At 37.3% G+C, this 18,298-nt stretch overlaps 1 protein-coding gene across 3 annotated transcripts in view; it reads right to left on the bottom strand.

The window, feature by feature from the left end:
• Nucleotides 1-738: 738 nt before the first annotated feature.
• The window catches only part of ZFAND3 (zinc finger AN1-type containing 3), a 135,658-nt gene continuing 118,098 nt past the window's right edge, over nt 739-18,298 (bottom strand). For all 3 annotated transcript variants that reach the window (XM_061365979.1, XM_061365978.1, XM_061365980.1), the window contains one exon: nt 739-1,132. In XM_061365979.1, the coding sequence (XP_061221963.1) occupies nt 978-1,132 (155 nt within the window). In that variant the 3' untranslated portion in view covers nt 739-977. The remainder of the gene's footprint in view (nt 1,133-18,298) is intronic.

Genomic DNA, 18,298 nt, shown 5'->3' with positions numbered 1-18,298 from the left:
AGGTATGTGGAATCTGTTCACACAACTCATACTATCTCTGTGGATGCCATGTAAAAAGTATGCACCGTTTACTGCTCTGGGATGGAGTTGGCTTTATAGTGAGATCATAATTTAACTGAGAAGAAAGAAAAAACCAACAACAAAACAAACAAAAAAACCACGAAAAAACCCCCAAAACAAAAAAAACCCAAAACAAAAAAAACCTCCACAAAACAAACAAAAAAACCCAACAAAACAAAAAAAAAAAAAAAAAAAAAAAAAAAAAACAAAAACAAAAACAAACAACCCTGATAGGTTATTTATAGTAAGATAGATATCAAAAAATTTATAAGAATCTCTGCCCCCTTTTTTTTTGGCCTCCTGGGAAGAACCAGAAAGATGTTCCTACCCCAACAGAATCCCTGATGCTGGTGACACTGCCTAACCCAAAAGCCACACGCGATGAAGGCACGAGTGACCAGTCAGGTCTTCTGTGCTTAAGCAGCTGCAATTGGTGCTCTTAGTAGTATTTCACCTCCTCAGGATTCACTAGCAGTGAAGAGGTGAAAGGCTGCACATTAAACAGCTTGTCCGAAAGCCACGTGCATAGCAAACTTTTACACCAGCTTCTATACAACTATTTGTTTTAACTCTGCAGCTGGAATGTTTCCAGCATAAGGCTTTTAGAGTGACTCCAGCAATAACAGAAGCCTTTGGATTTTTCTTGTTTTGTTTAAATCCACTAGCCATGCTCAAAAATAGTATTTCTTCATGTTTTATTTTTATACGGTGGCTAGCAGGCACCTTAGTAACCAGCCAGAAATCAATTTCAACCACCATCAACCCCTAAACTACAGTACCAGGACAGCTGGCTAAAGAAAGGAAACTGATTGGCTGTAGTCTGAAACTTGCCTAGTACAAGGTGTCTGGCTGACTTTGTCCTAAATAAGGCTAACATTAGTGAACTAAGAGAACAGCATTTGGTTGCAGTCTTGCACTCAGGAACATCCTTCGCCAATGCGTTGGCAAGATCTCCCTACTTTCCGATCCAGTTTCACCATTTTCATAATGGCTTCCTCACGCCCACGTCCCATGTGGTCAAATGTGCAGTCATGCTGTTCAGGCAGGCGATGTAACATACAGAACACATAACCTACCGTGGAAAGGGAGAAGAAAAAAAATACAGTTAGGGACTTGCTTAAAGTGGCAGAATCTCACCTGTATCAGAAATAAAGGATTACTTACCAGGGGATTACTCAGTTCTCAGAAATTAATGCCAGCTTTAAGTTTTTACTTACCTATCTTCCTTATAGGGTATTAATAATCATCTGATTACTTAACTGCATTTTCTTAAGTATTTATCAATATAGTACCAAAGCTCAAGTCATACTAGCTTTGGGTTTGGGTTTTTTTTCTGTTGTCTCATAGAGGAAGTGCCCCAAATCACCTAACGTAGGTATGCACACACAGTAACAAAGCTAATTTGCAAAAAGAAAAAGCTAATCACCTTCTCTGAAATCTTTTCTACTTTATTTGCAGCTGGCTGTCATTTCTGAAATTCATGCCTATGGTATTGCAGGTTCAGCTCCCGAGCAGGCATTCCAGTCAGACCTGTTAAATGTAAGCACCTTGCTTTCTCCTTACTGCCAGCACCCCAAGTTGGCAGTAACTGCAGGAAAGTTCATGGCTCCACTACTATGCCAGTTTTCAGAAGCTTCTCTTCATGAACTGTTCTGACACTAACCACAGGGGGTGAGCAGGCATTTGACACAGGGACATGTCCTGCCACATCATCTTGCTCTGTAGCTGAAAAGATGAAGGTTACTGTCTCTTTGTCTAAAGCTGGTCAATATTACCCAGTTTTCCAGGGAGCACATGACTCAGAAACACATGTAAATACTTCTTCATACAGGTGAGGAGGGCATCTTCTGTACCCACCCCTTTCTAGTCTACAAAGAAAATGAAACTTTTTTTCTTATTTGTCCCTAACTCTTTATAACAGTAAAGAAACTGCCTCAAATTTCCTGCTTCTGAAGTGAATGTTACATAGCAGTTAAGTAGTATTAAGATCATATAGTAGGGGAAAAAGTCACACAGTTAAAGGGCTCATGTACCCACCATATATGAAACCAAATATGATATTGCCTATGCTGCAATATTTTTCCTGCCTGACGGTACAAGGAACATCACTCTGTCTCTCACTGAATGCTTTACATTACTGCTGCTCCTTGAATGCTCGAAGATATTAAACCCACAAAATGTTGATTTTTGAGATGGAAAAGGATAAAAATGAGTGAATACTTGAGAGTGTGTTTGTGCCTAATACACACACACATATATATATATAAATGTGTTATGTCTTTTAAGGCCCTGTACTATAAAACATCAATTGTGAGAGACAACAACAGGCTACCTTTATGTTAGTGTGATTGTTAAGAAACAGAAAAGGAGAGAGTATCACACACAGAATTATTAAAAAAAAAGGGAAAAAAAAGTGAAGAAAAAATGATGTATCTTTGCTGTGTGTTTCAACAGCACCAGCTGTGAAAAGCCATGGCTATTATCTGTGTCTGGCTTTGAAACCCAGTATTAGTAACAAAGCAAAAAAAGACAGGTTTTCTTCATTGGTATATGCTACTCAGAAATATGGATGGAAGGATGAGATTGAATTGACAGGTATCTCACCCTTGTGATCATTGCTTCCACTTCAATCTCAATCTGGATCATACCTCAATCTGGATCATACCACACACTCCAATGTCTTTCTTGAGGTGCCCAAAATTCAAGGTCTCTTTGTTAAAATGAAACATCCTTGGACTATGGCTTCAATACAGAACAGGCATTTCACTCAGTTCTCTCTTACAGAAAGCATGGAGTGAAGACTTCCTGCATTTCTTGAAATAAAACTTCAAATTACTGAACGAACGTCCACTACAGGCACAAGAATACATAAATACCTGACTAGATGAGCTCAAAAATCAAGTTCTTCATCTTATCTGCAATGGACGTGCAAGAACAGATGCAGGAAACCCTGCAGATATGGATTGTGCTGAAGTTGTTTCAGACAACTGTAGGTAAAAACTGATGGTTTTACAGATCCTCTCCACATGGTTAACAAGCATATGTATAAATGCTATTTAATGTTACATAAAAGAGCTCTTGTACATGTGTACAGTGTTCTACATAGCTTCAGAGAGACAATTCTGTAAGTCTAATAAGAAAATAAATATATGATTCACCACTTTCAATTGCCCATCTCCTCACCTTCAAAGCTTCCTGCCTTCCCCGTAGACCAGTATAACTTCATGGTGTTCCTTTCCACTCTGCCACTCCCCATCCCCCATCTTCCCCCCCCCCACCCCAGTACAATCTATTCTGGGCTTTTGCATATCTTCATGTCTTTCTTTGAACACATTTTAGTTCTTAAGGAGCACCTGTTTTAATGTAGGAAAATCTGTGGCATTTGCTGTATTTATTCCAGATTAAACATATTTTTTTTTCTGTTTGTCAATGCTTATGCATTCTTGATCAGCATTTCAGTAACTGTCCACAAAGAATGCCATGTGATTTTCATTTTCCTAGACAATGGAAAAAGTATTTCTGAATTCAGCAACTAAATAATCTAAAACTGTTATTCATGTACCTGCTAATTATAACTGATAATACCTAATTAAGAGTACCTAAGCACATTTTGAACAATACTAAAATAGTTTTGCATATACTGGGCTGTTCTTATGAAGGGGGTTTATTCTCTTTGCAATGCAGACCTTCTGCAAGTCTCATTTCCAAAAACAGACTTCAGATCATTAGTCCTCAAATTGCTCCAAATGCCAAAGTCACTTTAAAGACTGAAACTTGTATTTTTGTAGGTTTTATTTTAAATTTAAAGGACTTGAATACTGCTATATAGTAGCTAATTGAGTAACAGCAGTTCTGATTAGTTCAGAATGGATATATTCAAGTAAGTTATCCCTGCTATATTCACTCCTTGTTTCTTCACTGGTCTGGAAATCAGAGTGAACATTCTGTGGTCTGCACCTGCACAAGCACCTGATGTTGCATCCAGACCATCAGTTTTTACAACAGTTATGTTATTCACTTACGTGCACTGGGGCAGTAGGCCAATATATGTACTTCTATTTTCTTCCTTAAAGCCAATGCATATTTAGAGGTCAAACTTTTATCCTGAGAGTTCTGCTTTTACGGTTATAAAGCAAGCCAGATAAATGAACTCTTGTGTGTATTTACAGTCAAGTTTGTTATGGGAAGATATCAAATACAGGTTGTCTTCCCTAAAGGGTTTTACTGCAGAAATGCTTCTTTTAGCACACTGTATCTAAAAGACAAAATAAATAACATTATGCTAGGGGAAAGAGCATGGGAAAAGGGAATCCATCTGCCAGCTACAGTTAGTTTCCCTAGTCATCAACCAAAAATATGCCAGACATCTACTCCAAGCATAGATTATTTCAGTCCAGTAAATGCAATAGTACATCTCACACCATTGCAATTGTTGTTTTCTGATGTTAGAAGTAAACTATGAATCGCCTACTCCTCAGGCCTGGAATGCAAACTTCTTGGAAATTTCCATTCTGAAGTATCATCTCAAAACCTCTGAGCTTCTCTAAGCACTCAGAAACTACTGCACAATTTATCATCAAAAATTCACTTCCATTTTATCACTAGAACATAAATGGCTAAAGCCATAAAGCACTGTGCTATCTCTGCTTTACTTGTACCCATAAAGATGAGTCATTCAGAGGAAGTCTAAGATCACACACAAGCAACTGTGAGGTTGCTTTCATCATTCCTGAGGAATCTATTGAGAAAAGGCAATTGGAGAAGACAGAAAACAAAATAATCTTCCATTTTCAAGACCAGAAAATACCACAGACCTGCAGTTTGCTGTGTGTGGGTGACAATGAAAAACAACTGCATTTTCCTTATCATTACATTCAAGAGCACTGGACAGATGGAAGTATGGAATGACAATAAGCAAGTATTTTAGCTGAAACCTACATTTAATTCTTAACTTTGTCTTAAAATTCTGAAACCAGTAAGCTACTAAAGTACCAATAAAATGGTATGCGAAGCATCAGAAACAATTCAACTAAATGGCATAATAATCCACAATCCAAAAGCCAAATTGTGATTCTGGAGGATCCCTGTTTGTTTTTTTTTTTTTTTTTTTTTTGCCTCTTTGTTAACAGGAAGTGGTCCATGTGGTTCCATGACTTTCTGGAACATGGCACAAATGCCCAATAACTGGATTACTACAAACTACTAATGGGAAAGCACAGTGGCACTGGTGGGACTGCTCCAGCAGATGTCCTTGGACAGGGAGTCCCAGACTCCTCTGATGTACTGCTGCAGAACATCACACTGTTACTTAAAATATATAATAAATATAATGGTCCTTGTTACATGCACTGCGACAGAAAGGAAGCTCCCTTTTCTCCCACCCTGAGACTCTGGTCCTGATAGGTAAGACATTCAGAAAGCTGCTAAAAGATGGCAGATTTGTTTGGTTTGTTTGTGAACATGTTTTGAAAAGCGACTTGAAAACTTTCAAAAGTTTCCCTATTTGAAACATCTTGATGTATATTACCTAAAAAGCAGTTGCATGTTGCCACAATTACCCTGATAGTCAAGATATTCATACTTTTGTTTTTTTAAGAACAGTGAGCACGTCTGGACTTTGCCATATAATGAACACATTCTATGGCTTATAGAGCAGTTTTGTCTGCTAAAGAAAACTGAACCTTGCTTATGCAGAGGTACATTTTTGCATTTATAAAAGCTATGCCATTCAAATATCATTGTTGAAATGAAAAGATAAAGCCCTTCATTACTAAGTACCATCAATCATCTTAATTGTTTAAGCTAGACAATTATGTTTTCATTGCATGCATGAACTGCTCTAAAAGTTTAGCTTTATATACTGCAGTGACCTCTCCTGATACATTCAAAGAAGCTCCCATTGGTAGGTAAAAGAAAGTGAAGTCAATATTACCATAAAAAAATCAGAGCTTCTGATAATTCAGAATCATCTTACTTGCCCACTAGTACTGCTATTTATCATTTTCATTCTGGCAAAATTGTCAGGATTTGCAGCTTCTGCCATTTCCAGATTTTTCATTTTATTTAATAAACAATTTGTGTTTGTATAGATCCCCTATACCAAGCTTACTCAAAGCAGCCTTGATAATGACATACACTTGTTCCTGTGCAGAATTTTGTCATGTGTACTTTGACTTCTTCATGTACTTCACAAGAAATTTACCTGAGTAATTTGAAATGCTAATCAAGAGAGGTTCAAACAGAACTTAACAGCACCTTGCGATCTCAAGAGATGAAGGTGCTACAAAAATTCTCCCCCAAAGGTGTATTACTAAACAAGGTATGTGTGAGCTTATATGCAGATTTCTGTGCAAGAACAGACTTCAACATATCTTTTAAAGGTGAATGTATCTACAAAACATCATAGAACACAGCACAAGCAGGCAGATTAGCCAGCAGAGAAGATTGGCTCATGCCATGATAACGTGCTGCTGCAGCACTGTTCGGAATAACTGGACATCATTCAACAGAAGTATCTAGTAATCCCCAAAACAACACTTACGCATCTCCTCCATCCATTCCAACTGTGATGATAATGTAATGTGTGGTAAATGATACTAACAACAAAGCTATTTAAAAAGTGTGGGAGGGAAATATTTTTTCAAGACGTGATATAGGAAGAAATGAATGTAAAGAGTAGAACAAACAGCTACCAAGATACAATACTTGTAGATTGAGAACCTCAGAAAATACTTGCTCTCTCGATTTCAATATTATCAATCAGCTTGCTCCCCTGGTATTCTGATACTGTTCTAAAAGAACATCCAGCAACGGAAGGACTATAGCCCAGCCTAGCAAGACTTCCAGTGCAGCTTACATGCACTGCTATTTTGCAGTACAAATATTCTAGCGTGCTGATATCTTGCACCATTCTCCCTTTAGACAGCTCCATTCTTGCATAAACTCTAATTATCTCTTCTCTCTCTGCTGTGGGGAATGCTCTGCATTGGCATTGTCAGCTTTCATAACACAACTCAGGGAACATTCAGTTTTACTGACATTTTCTATAAAACCAAACCAAATCCCAACAAGCTGAACAAGAAGCTTTTGGAAATAAGCAGGCTAAACTATTCTCCCGTTTCCCCTTTTGAGCTTTGCAAAATGTCATCAACTTCGATTAAGCGCTAAGTAGTTTGGAATACCTTGGCTAGAAATCTTGTCATTAATTCCCAAGGGAAAAAAAGGAGTAAGCCACATTATGGTGACGCTTTTTAACCAAATAGATGTATTTATTAAACTCAAAAAAACCATAGCTGAGACAGTCTATCATTTCCATTCCAAGAAAAGTGGATGGGGAATGTTAACCTCTAAGTGCTCAAACTTAAAAGTCTCTAAATATTAATGTACAGTATCTTAAAAGTTGCTCTCTCAAGGCATTTCAGTTCTATGTTCCTTCACAAACAGCACAGTTGCAATAGGTTCACAAAATGTACTTATTATTTTTCTCGTCATTTGCTATGGTCACTGCAACTTGCCCTTCAATATTTTCTTCTTTATATAGATTGTCTAAACTTACTTAGACTACTAAAATTATCAATAACTGAACCAAAAAGAGGAAAAGAAAAGCAGTTGTATAAGACACATTAAAATGTTTCTTTAAATCTGCTAACCTGTTCCCAGGACTGGACATTCCCTTGGGACTTTCAGCCTGCTCTTAAATCAATCAGAATCTCAGGTTTCATGCTAGGAACACACAGCTCTGTGACATCTCTGACGCTACATAAAATTTTATGTCTGAGAGTCAGGATGTTTCAGAGATGCTGCAGATTCATTCTGTAATTCTACTATAGGGTTTATGCTTAGGACAAAAGAAGGGAACAACAATATTTTTCTTTCCATGCTCTATTTTGCTGTCTACCACAGTGTAAAGCAGTACATATATGAGCACGCATTAGAGACAAAAAAGCTATTAGTAAAAGAACCTGCCCAGTAAATGAATGGAAAAAGTTGTATACAAAATAAAGATGATACCATCTTAATCCTGTAACAGCCACTGAACAGGTGTGGTTAAAAGATTCTGCAAAAATTCTTTAGACTGCAAGGCGAAGACTTTGTATTTCCAAGTTCAACCACGTATAATCTGTGTTTCAAAGGGGCTTCTCTCTATTTTCTTGAAGATCATAAGCCTGGGAAGCTGCTTTAGGGAGCACAAAAAGAGATGTGGTTTTGCACTGTGGAGACTGCAAACAAACTATGTTTTATCCCTATTTGTGCTATCCTATTTCACATTCACTCTATTTATCTTACTACTTGCACAGAAAGCTGTCAAACTGTTTTTTCCTACATTAAATGTGACACAAATTTTTAACAGAGAATTTGTATCACTTGAGGGCAGACCACATACTGATTTTTTAGGTTTTTTTTTTTTAATCAACATTCCTCAAGGAGGTTCTACATAAGACACTATTCTACTCCTTGACTTTAGAACTAAGAAGAACTCAAAAGAAACAGCCTCCTCCTGTTTCTTTGAAGACAGCGTATTTGGAATGGGAAAAAATTAAGATACGGCAGTGTCCTATGTTCAAGTTCTGGTTTTGCTCTAGTAGATACCAACTCCATAAAACAAGGGAGCCTCTTCAGGAACAGAACTGAGGTTTTCAGGAAATTATTTCTGAATTTCAAAGAGCCTGCATTGAACAAAGTGATACAGACAGCAAATTTAATTGCTTTGTAATAGAAATAAAAATAATTATAATAAAATAAAATTTGCTGTGGGCCAGGCCTTACTAAATATTGAAGGTCTCAGTCAGGATCATACCACAGTCCCGCCATGTACCACAAAATAAATGGAGTTAAATCTTCTGGTTTGGACCAAATAATTTTCTTGCTGTACGTAACACATGCACACAAGAGTTCATCAAAACTTCTTCATCCCACCCTGGATCCAGGAGTTAAGGCCAACATCTATCAGAGACAGTCTAATGCAGCAACCCAGGTACATGATTACTTCCATGGGCATAGAATCATAGAATAGTTAAGGTTGGAAAGGACCTTAAGATCACCAAGTTCCAATCCCCCTGCCATGGGCAGGGACACCTCGCTCTAAACCGTATCACCCAAGGCCTCGTCCAACCTGGCCTTGAACACTGCCAGGGACGGAGCATTCAATCAATACTCACTTTTAAACTGCTTTATACCTCAGAAGTCACTAACCTACACATTTCATATGTAGACTCCCCTTCCAACTTTATACACTGTCCTCATAAGCTGCAGCCCACAGCAGTCAGGCAAGAGCAGTAGTTGAGACACTACAAGCTGACTTACCAGCCAGCACAGCTGGTGGAACACCTGTGGAACTGGGGTATGATCCCAGTTCATCTATGCTTATAGATGCACATTCACAGAAATTAACATTTTAATGTCACATGATTTCTCAATATAACTGAAACAAAAGTTAATTTAACAAGAGATTAAAAAAAAAAACCCAAACAAAAAACAACCTACAACCAAAAAACACTCAACCAATTTTGCTCCCAACAACTTGCAGCATAGCGGTGCCAGAGAGTGAACACCAGTGTACAACTGACTTGAGGGAAAGGAAAAGTTATGTTCACTGGGGAAAATCTAGACTTTAAGTAGGTGAAAAGTGTTTGCTTTTTTGAATAACCGTGATCTTGTAATGTTATATTCAGGAGAAATTAATATTACTACACTTGCAAAAGACATGTTCACTGCCATGTTTGCAGGGCTGGGAACATACTGAAACAACACTGCATTTCCCATATTGTTCTTAGTTTCACAAGGTTATATCCCATAGGATGTGAGAGAATGAATCCAAAGGACAGGACATGCTGTAAAAAAGCAGAATTATGCCAAAAATGTAGTGTCCAAGTATTTGTTTCCTACCCAGGACATTTAGATTTGAGTAGTGTGAAATCTTAGGCCTCTTGAGAAGGGGCAGGTGGATGACAGAGCCATCCTAACACCAATGCAGGGCCTTGTGCAGTGTTTGACACTTTTAAAAGAACAAGGTATTAATACTTCTAGATTTCTGTCTACACCAGGGCCACCTGAGCTAATACACTTCTGCCAAAAGCTGAGGATTTAATTAAAAGCCCAAGTGTACCCAGTAACTTAATTAAAATAGCACACAATACTGAGTGATTCAATAATGTATGTGTATCATTTTGTTTAGCCCAATGAAAATGCATGAAAGATTAAGCTACTAATAAAGAACTGGAATGAATAATGGAAGTCTATACCAAAATACTGTACATGTTGTATTAATTCTGTTCTCCTGAATCCTGCATGTATTTTGACTTTGAATCACCACATGCTGAATATGACTCCAAGTCTGCCTTCCAGTATATCTCCTGAATTGTATTATTTATGTCTTGAGTTTAAATAGCTTTCTAGAGGTTGCACTGTATTGATCCACAGTCTGACATCAGCTAGGCTTGCCGGTCACATCACTGGAGAGAAGCAGCTCTCTTAAACCTAAATGAAATTTATTTTATATCATTATCCCCTATTTATACCTTATGTCCAGGGTCTGTTAAATTACACATTCTGCTTCACACAAGCTTTCTATTCCTGTGACCTCTTGCAATCTATGTCAAGCGTAATTCTTCTTCTAACCAAAGGGAAACTGAGCTCCATTCAGAGCTCTATTTATCCCATATTTATACCATGATGGAAAATAAAGACTTATACCTACAGTTCCACCCTTCCCGTTTAGTTTGTGTGAACCAGCTGTAGTTCCTGAAAAAAAATTCTGACTTTTTGAGGTAAATTTTGACAATTCCTTTCCATATCCATTTTGTCCTCCCAGTTCTGATGCAGCAATTGGTGTGATGTTTCCCCTCTAGGTCTTCCTATGAAGAATTTATATTTTCACCAACAAAATTTACTGGGCATCATTCCACCCTACCTAAGCCTTACTTGATGATCAGTTTATCTAACTTATAGTGTTCTTTTGGGATTTGTCAGATTATTATGCCATGTTTTTGGGCCTTCTCTGTTTACTTCAAATATCAAGCATATTAGTAAAATCAGTACATACTTGCAAAGCTATTTGTTAACATATGGACAAATGTGTTTGATTCACTTTGATGGGGAATGCTGTATCTAGGCAGTACCTCTCCTTTTGAGAACAAACTGCTCCAGCCCTCTGCCAACCAGCAGGAGCTTTCTAAGCACACAGCCCTGGAGAAGCTGTAACATTTTGACTTCATATCAAATCCTGTGAGACTCAATAAATAAGAACATTTTAAAGAAAGAACTTTGATTAGTAAAGGTAGAGCTTCTTTAACCTTCAAAAATGTTTCCTTGAACATCAGGCAGGTAGGTAGGTATTATCTTCATTTTCTGATAAGAAAAAAAAAAGACTCAAAGGGCAAATTTCTTCCCTAAAGGTACTGAAAGAGACAGAATTAGAAATAAGATAGTCTCAGCTAGGGCATGCATCTCTTGTGTATGCAAGACAATTAAAAACTGCATCTTCAACTGTTCAACTAATGTGGCTTTCTTACCTCATATTCTTCTTTCTTCTTTAACCACAGGACAGGCATGTATGAAAGAAGAGACCAAATGTAGCACACCAACAAAATGCTTATTTTTTCACTCATACTATAGTATAGAACCTGAAGGGCTTACAACATAGTAGTGTAAAAATAAAACTCCTTTTTTTTGGTTTGTTTTTAAAAGGAACATGCTAACTTGTTCTACTTAAGGAGAACCTGAGGACTTAAGAGACCAACTGACCATTTCAATAACATGAATTGATTGGGACTGAAGAATGTAACTAACAGGCACACTATACATCACTGAATCAGGAGAGCCGCCTGCTGCAGAACTTTAAGTAGCATAGTGGAAGAAACCAGAATCAGCACATGCTGTAAGAAAGCCACACTAGTTGAACAAACTGGGGGAGTATAGTAGAGCCTTTTCAAACTATTTCATGATTCCTAATTATAAGCAGACCATGAACTCCATTTACACTTTCAAAGCTGTGGACAGATTTTCTAAAGCCTAGGCACTAGAGTGTTTTTTTTTGGGTCCTACCCTTGAAACCCATGAGTCACCAATTAGTCCCCTGCTTTGAATTTCTCGAATTTTCAGAATACATACTAACCAGGCAGACCAACAGTAGTTAATAGTGTGTATTCCCTATCAAATTATAGTTTTGAGATAAAACCTTTATAAAACAAAACAAAAACTCCTTTCAGTTTTAAGTTAATCTTCAATAGTTTTCCTTTTTTAACACTGTAAGCTTGTAAACTAAGCTGCAAGCATTACTGGAATGGCTGAATGCCTGAGGCAAAACACCTATTCTGGGAGCAACTATCTTAGGACAACAGTCAACAGAAGACAGCTGAATATGGTACATCTTAAGGCCTGGCAGGAAGACTTGCCAGAATTACAGTATGCAACTAGTCGCAAAAAGGATTTTTCTTTTAATACTTCTTGAACTGGTTGACTCAATCTCCAGAAGCAGTGCATGTATTTAATGTTAATCGAAGTATCTATGTTATACCAACGTATATCCATGTCCTGAAGGCATTTTGGTTTGCACCAGAAAAACCTTATCCATCTAGAAACTAAACTGACCTGCACCATTACAAATTCTTCTCCAGAGAAAAAGGTTCCATGGAAATGGAACCACAATTTAATATTTTACCAAGATTTAAGAGAAACATTAGTGTCAATACATGTTGGACTACTTTGTACAAAGATTGTGCAGTTGTCAAGAGCTTTTATTTTTTCTTCCTTATCTATTCCAAATTTATTTCTTTCTTCCTGTCCTTCTTAAGATAATTTCTAAGTTAACTAAGTAAATCACATCATTCCAAATTTATTTTGGCACAATCCAAACAAATGCCTCATCTCCTGTGTTTATGAACAAGCAGCTCTGTTATACAAGTTAAGAATCTGCAGTTCGTTTTCTTCCACTTGTTTTATCTGTATTACTGTATTACAGTGAGACTTACCTGTCTACAGTTATCTGTAGAAAAGGTACAATCTCTTTTGTGGGGCCACATTTTGTTTCTGGTGGCTACCAAAAATGCTTGGTATGAGTCTGTTCTTTTTTCCTCTTACCCTTCTGCTTAGCAGAAGACCAGAAGTGATGGATGCTTAAAAAAATCCCAAGAAAAGAATTCCACCAGGTTGTTACAGATTTATACAGAATCAAATTAAAAACAGGAATGTAAAAAAATAAGCAGAGAGATATACCAGAAAACTCTTTTTTTATACTACTTAGATACGCTTATGAGTTCGTGTGAGTGTATATATATATATACACACACACACATATATATATGCATATGTAGACATAAGAAAAGTTTCTGAAGTGATTTAGAAGGCAAGTTTGAAAAATATTTCAAGAAAGTTTTGCTCCTGTCCCTGCTAAAACGGAAGATTTTTTACAACTTGTTTATAATGCTTTCTCACAGTGGTGGGATCTCCTTTAATTTGCATTTACTCATCAATGTTTTAAAAGCCCTTTCCATTGTTAATTATATAGAGACAGACAGATAATTTGGCAAGCACCAAATTATCTTTAGAATGCACCAGACTTAAATCAGGAGTTGGTTTAGGACTTGTAAGAGATGTAATGCCACTTTGTTATTAATGTTCTAGTGCAAGATGAATGTATTCCCCATGGGTTTATTCCCTCATTACCTTAAGGTCAGCTTTCCTCTGAGCTACTTTTTTCAAGTGACCATTTTATCAAGACAATCTTACCACTTTGATCACATCTTGATGAGGCATTTCACCAAGTTCTAATACAAGTTTACCATGAGATTTATCCAGTTTGCATTAAAGTCATATTCTCAACAGTATTACAGGGACACCCAGCACATTGTGTACTGTGAAGACTAAAATCTGTCCTCTTTCTAGAGACATGCTTTAGTAGTTAGATCTAAATCACAATGAGCAGTGGACAGCAATCTATATGCATAAAGTTATATCCACATAAAATTTCTAGCTAGATAGGAAGGAAAGTTATGCCCTTATAAAGGAGGAGTCTGTGATGTACCCCAACAGTGTACTAAGCCATCATTCCACACTTTCAGCACAGCAAGGCACCACTCTGGCTAACCAGCAAAGTGAGACTCTCATTTCCTCACTCAAAAGTCTTACTGCTGTAGAAGCCACTTGCGAATGTGCATCCCTTCAAATCCAGAAAGAGACAAACACCAATACTTGCCAACATCTCACAAGTAAAAATAGCAAACCAACATGTTTTGCCTCCACCCATGCCTGCGGTTAGTATCTACTGCCGAGTCTCCTCCAAGAGCAGTGGTGAACACAGAACTGTTCAAGTCAGTCTGTATTCTGGGAAATTATAACTTGTTACAACATAACCTTGGCCAGTAACACTCCAAGAAAATCTTTCTTGTCCACACAGGCAAGAAATAGGGCTAATGAGTGTTTGATCAGCTTGCACAACAACTGAGCAGTTAGTTTCTTAAGTGTGATCAAACTAGAAGTTTTCAACTTCTTCCCATCCTACTTAGCATCTACTGTGGCCAAAGAACATGAAAATCTTGATATTCCTATCTGAGAAACATGCAAACAAATCAACATCTTTCTAAGGCACTGATACTGAAAAGTAAAACTTGACTTACTTCCAGGGCCCATTATCTTGGCCACCCCACTGACTGTCAAGAGTTCCGGACAGATGGACTTCAAGCTACAGACGTGTCCATTAGGATGTTGCCTACAAATGACAAACTATTCTACATAACAGGTACTGAAGAGCTGGTATACTGCACTGATTTTTTTCTGACTGGGACTGTATCTAACATGACATGCAAGAAATTCCTTTACTGATCCTCTAGAATATCCTCATACACCTTATGCAATTCCAACAATATTTGTTCTTAAAGAACACTGCAGACTTCCATGTGTTTGCTTTACACAGCAAGTGATACCAGAACTATTTGCTGTAAAATATAAGCCTCTGCCATAAAATTAAGCTACCCTTTTTGTGCAAATAATTTCTATGTCTTAGAAGTTTAAAGTTCATTGTCTTTTAAAAATGCACAAGTTGACAAGATGCATATTGCTATTGAGTAGGACAAGGCCCGTAAGTTTACCATGTTATTTGCAAATAATCAATCTGTCTTTTTCTAAAACACCCTTCTAGAACTCTATGTTATATAGCTACTGTCACTCTCAAACTCACTCCCCCTCATTTTAAACAAGGCTCTAGTACCACCTGCTTATCCTATCACTGTACTGACAACATAATTTTCAGATCAAGGATCACTGGCAATTGATTTTGGACTGCTTGCACTCCCAGCAGAAATACTGTAATAGAATGTAACTTGAAGAATAAGATTTTTGTAACTTCCTGATTACTAAATCTAATATTAAATAAATACATTATTTCAATACAACCATTATCCATCAGAAGACAATAAACTGTTGAAAGGCCCACCCAAAAGCACAGAACATCGCTGCCTGGAAAACATGCCTAGTGTAACTGTCATCTAGAAACGCTTCACAGGAAGACAGTTTTGTTCTAGCAGTGTTGATTTAAAGGTTATGCAGTCAGAGGCACAAAATGGGAATTCATTTTAAAATTTCTCTTTCTCACTGAAGCTTGCAAAGTGCATCAGCAATTAACAAGTCCTATCACTTCTCCCAGTTCGCTGTGTGAAAAGGCTCAGAACTCGTCTTACAAATTGCTCTTTTGAAGATCAAAGAGAAGCTGAATTTGTCTGTGTGTGCTCTGGATGAGTTTGTAATTTACTGGAACTTTCAGAGGAGGCTTTGCAGCATGCTTGTTTGACAGCCTCAGGGCACAGAATTCAGGGGAGCTCTGTGACTCTTCCGAGTTCCTTCCTTGGCTTTAATTGGCACCTCATTAGAAATTAATGAAAATGACATCCTCTGTTCTTCCTGCTCCAGGCACAGAACGCTAGAAAAAGGCCCATCACAATTCATAACACATTCAATTTATATAGCAATGGCTCTTAAGCATTATTTATGAGGTGTGAATTTCTTGTCAGCAGTTAATAACTTGTATGGAGCAGAAGCAGAACGAGTGTGTATGTGTGTGTGTGTGTGTGTATGAAAATACACACATTTTCTGTATCTGAAAAATTTTTGTGTTCAAAGAACCCTTGCTGGTTTTTTTTTTTTTTGGTTTTTCAATCTCTGGTGAATTGTCTTTTTTTCATGACAAAGCCCTGCAGCACTGTCAGATCTGTCTAAAATTCCATATACTGTCAAAGGAACAAGCTCAGCAGCATCACCTCTCTACACCTCACTAGGACAGGTCCTACAGGAGACAACAGAGACAACACAGCAGTCTCTCCAAAATATCTCTGAATTTGAGATAAAGAGGTAGAGTACTCTGTCCCCTTTTAAAAAGGTTGTGCCCTGTTGGACAAGTCCCAGCTATGCTGGAGTAATACTTGCAGGTATATCTACATTAAAACATTGTCCAGCAGGTATAAATTTCTCTTTCCACTATGTCTAAAAATCCCACTGGAAGAGACACCAGAACAATGGGAAATGATTTCCAGGACCTTTAACATCAAGGCAAGATGATGTGTAATAGGCAAACAATAAAACTGCTATTATGTGGAGTTAATCTAGATTTTAACAACAGGGTTTCAGACGCAGCTTTGGAATAACATAGTATTTCTGTGGTTAATCCCTTTTCCTTACATCCAAGCAAAACACACACATTTGTCCTTCTAAAGTTCGTGTCTGCCTTTTTATCGATTCTGACTACCAGCATTTATTTTAACGCTTAAAGTTGAGGGGGTTTTCTACTTTTTTTTTTATTGCTTCAGTTAAGAAATAAGATGCCAAGAATTTAATAGCAGTGGTAGAAAGTCCAGATCAAAAAATGTTCTACCTTGGCCATTACTTTTGATATACAGGCTTGTTCTACACCAGTTGATTGTATTTCCAACTCTTTCAATTAAATACACATTGTTACCAGTGCTTCACATTATGACAAAAAGGATAACCTGATCACATACGGATTTAGAAAACATTTTAAATTAATGAGAATTTTAACACGTTTATTCTGGCCTGTTTCCCTTCATTCCTTCCCCAGGGTTTCTGAGCTGGCTTGTCATTCATGACCTAGAGAAACCTAGTTTTACAGATAGCAGGGCAAACTTACTGAGAATGGTATCCAAGGCAGCTGTGTAAAATGACAAAAGCTGGTGGGTACTGGTAAAGCAGTTCAGGTGATGTGCAGCTGAGATGACCTGTGTTGCTCAGTGGTAAGGTTTTGCTTACTTATTAACTTTACTACTAAGTAGCACATGGTATGCTTACTTTCACATCACAGGAGACTATTCCATTACAGGGAACACATACGTACTGAATACAGTATTAATTAAAAGTTATAGCTGCACAGATAAACCAAAGATACAGTCTCTTCAGTCCTTCTAAAATGTGTGGGATAGAAATGTTTATTATACATACTTTAAACTAAATAGGATGTAATACATAATGTAGGAAAGTAAATTTTCTTTTCCTCACTTATTGCTGAGGAACTTCAGATTTTTTTGTTTCCTATTCATGTTTTATTAACACATTTTATGACCTTTAACAATTATTTTCATAAAGCTGTAGCTATCCAGTGAAAACAATTCAACATTCGTTGACAACATTCGTATTGCAACAGTGTTGAATTGTGGAACTACCTCCAGAAAATTTGAGAGGAGCCATATTTGTCATCCAATTTAAGAAAAAAAAAAAAAAAAGGAAAAAAAAAGGCATGTCTGATTTTATAATTTGAAAAACATTGTTAATAAATGGAAGGACTTCTAAAAAGTTGTTTTCAACTTCATTGCTCCTACATAGCTCCAGTTTTGCAGAATGCAGGAAAAATTAATGACAGAACGTAATCTCTAAATCAGCTTTTCTTTAATTGCCCCCAAACCTGTAAAACTCTCTTGTTCCCAGTATTAGGGAGGATTCTTTTATCTCAAGTCAGGTCCCTGTAAGCAGCCTCAAGACATCTGTGACAGCAGAATACCAGGAGCAGAAACTCCTGCCCCTACCACGCTGAGCAGGAAAGGCCATGCCAAACTATGTCACTGACAGTGCTGAATTTCTTTAGTTTGGTAAAAATGTTACTGGATACTTCAAAGTATTGAGACACAGGATTTCCATAATAAGAATTTCTACATTACAGCTTTTGATTTCATGTTTGATGGCTTCAAAATAACATATGTAAGTTCTACAGCAGTTCCCCAGTACCTGAAACAAAGCTTGTCTC

This window comes from Neopsephotus bourkii, unplaced genomic scaffold, assembly GCF_033783945.1.
Source record: "Neopsephotus bourkii isolate Nb327-2 ecotype Australia unplaced genomic scaffold, CSIRO-AGI_Nbou_v1 NB_1292, whole genome shotgun sequence".
NCBI lineage: Eukaryota > Metazoa > Chordata > Aves > Psittaciformes > Psittacidae > Neopsephotus > Neopsephotus bourkii.
The sequence above is the reverse complement of the archived record's forward strand: the minus strand, read 5'-3'. Positions and strand labels throughout refer to the sequence as shown.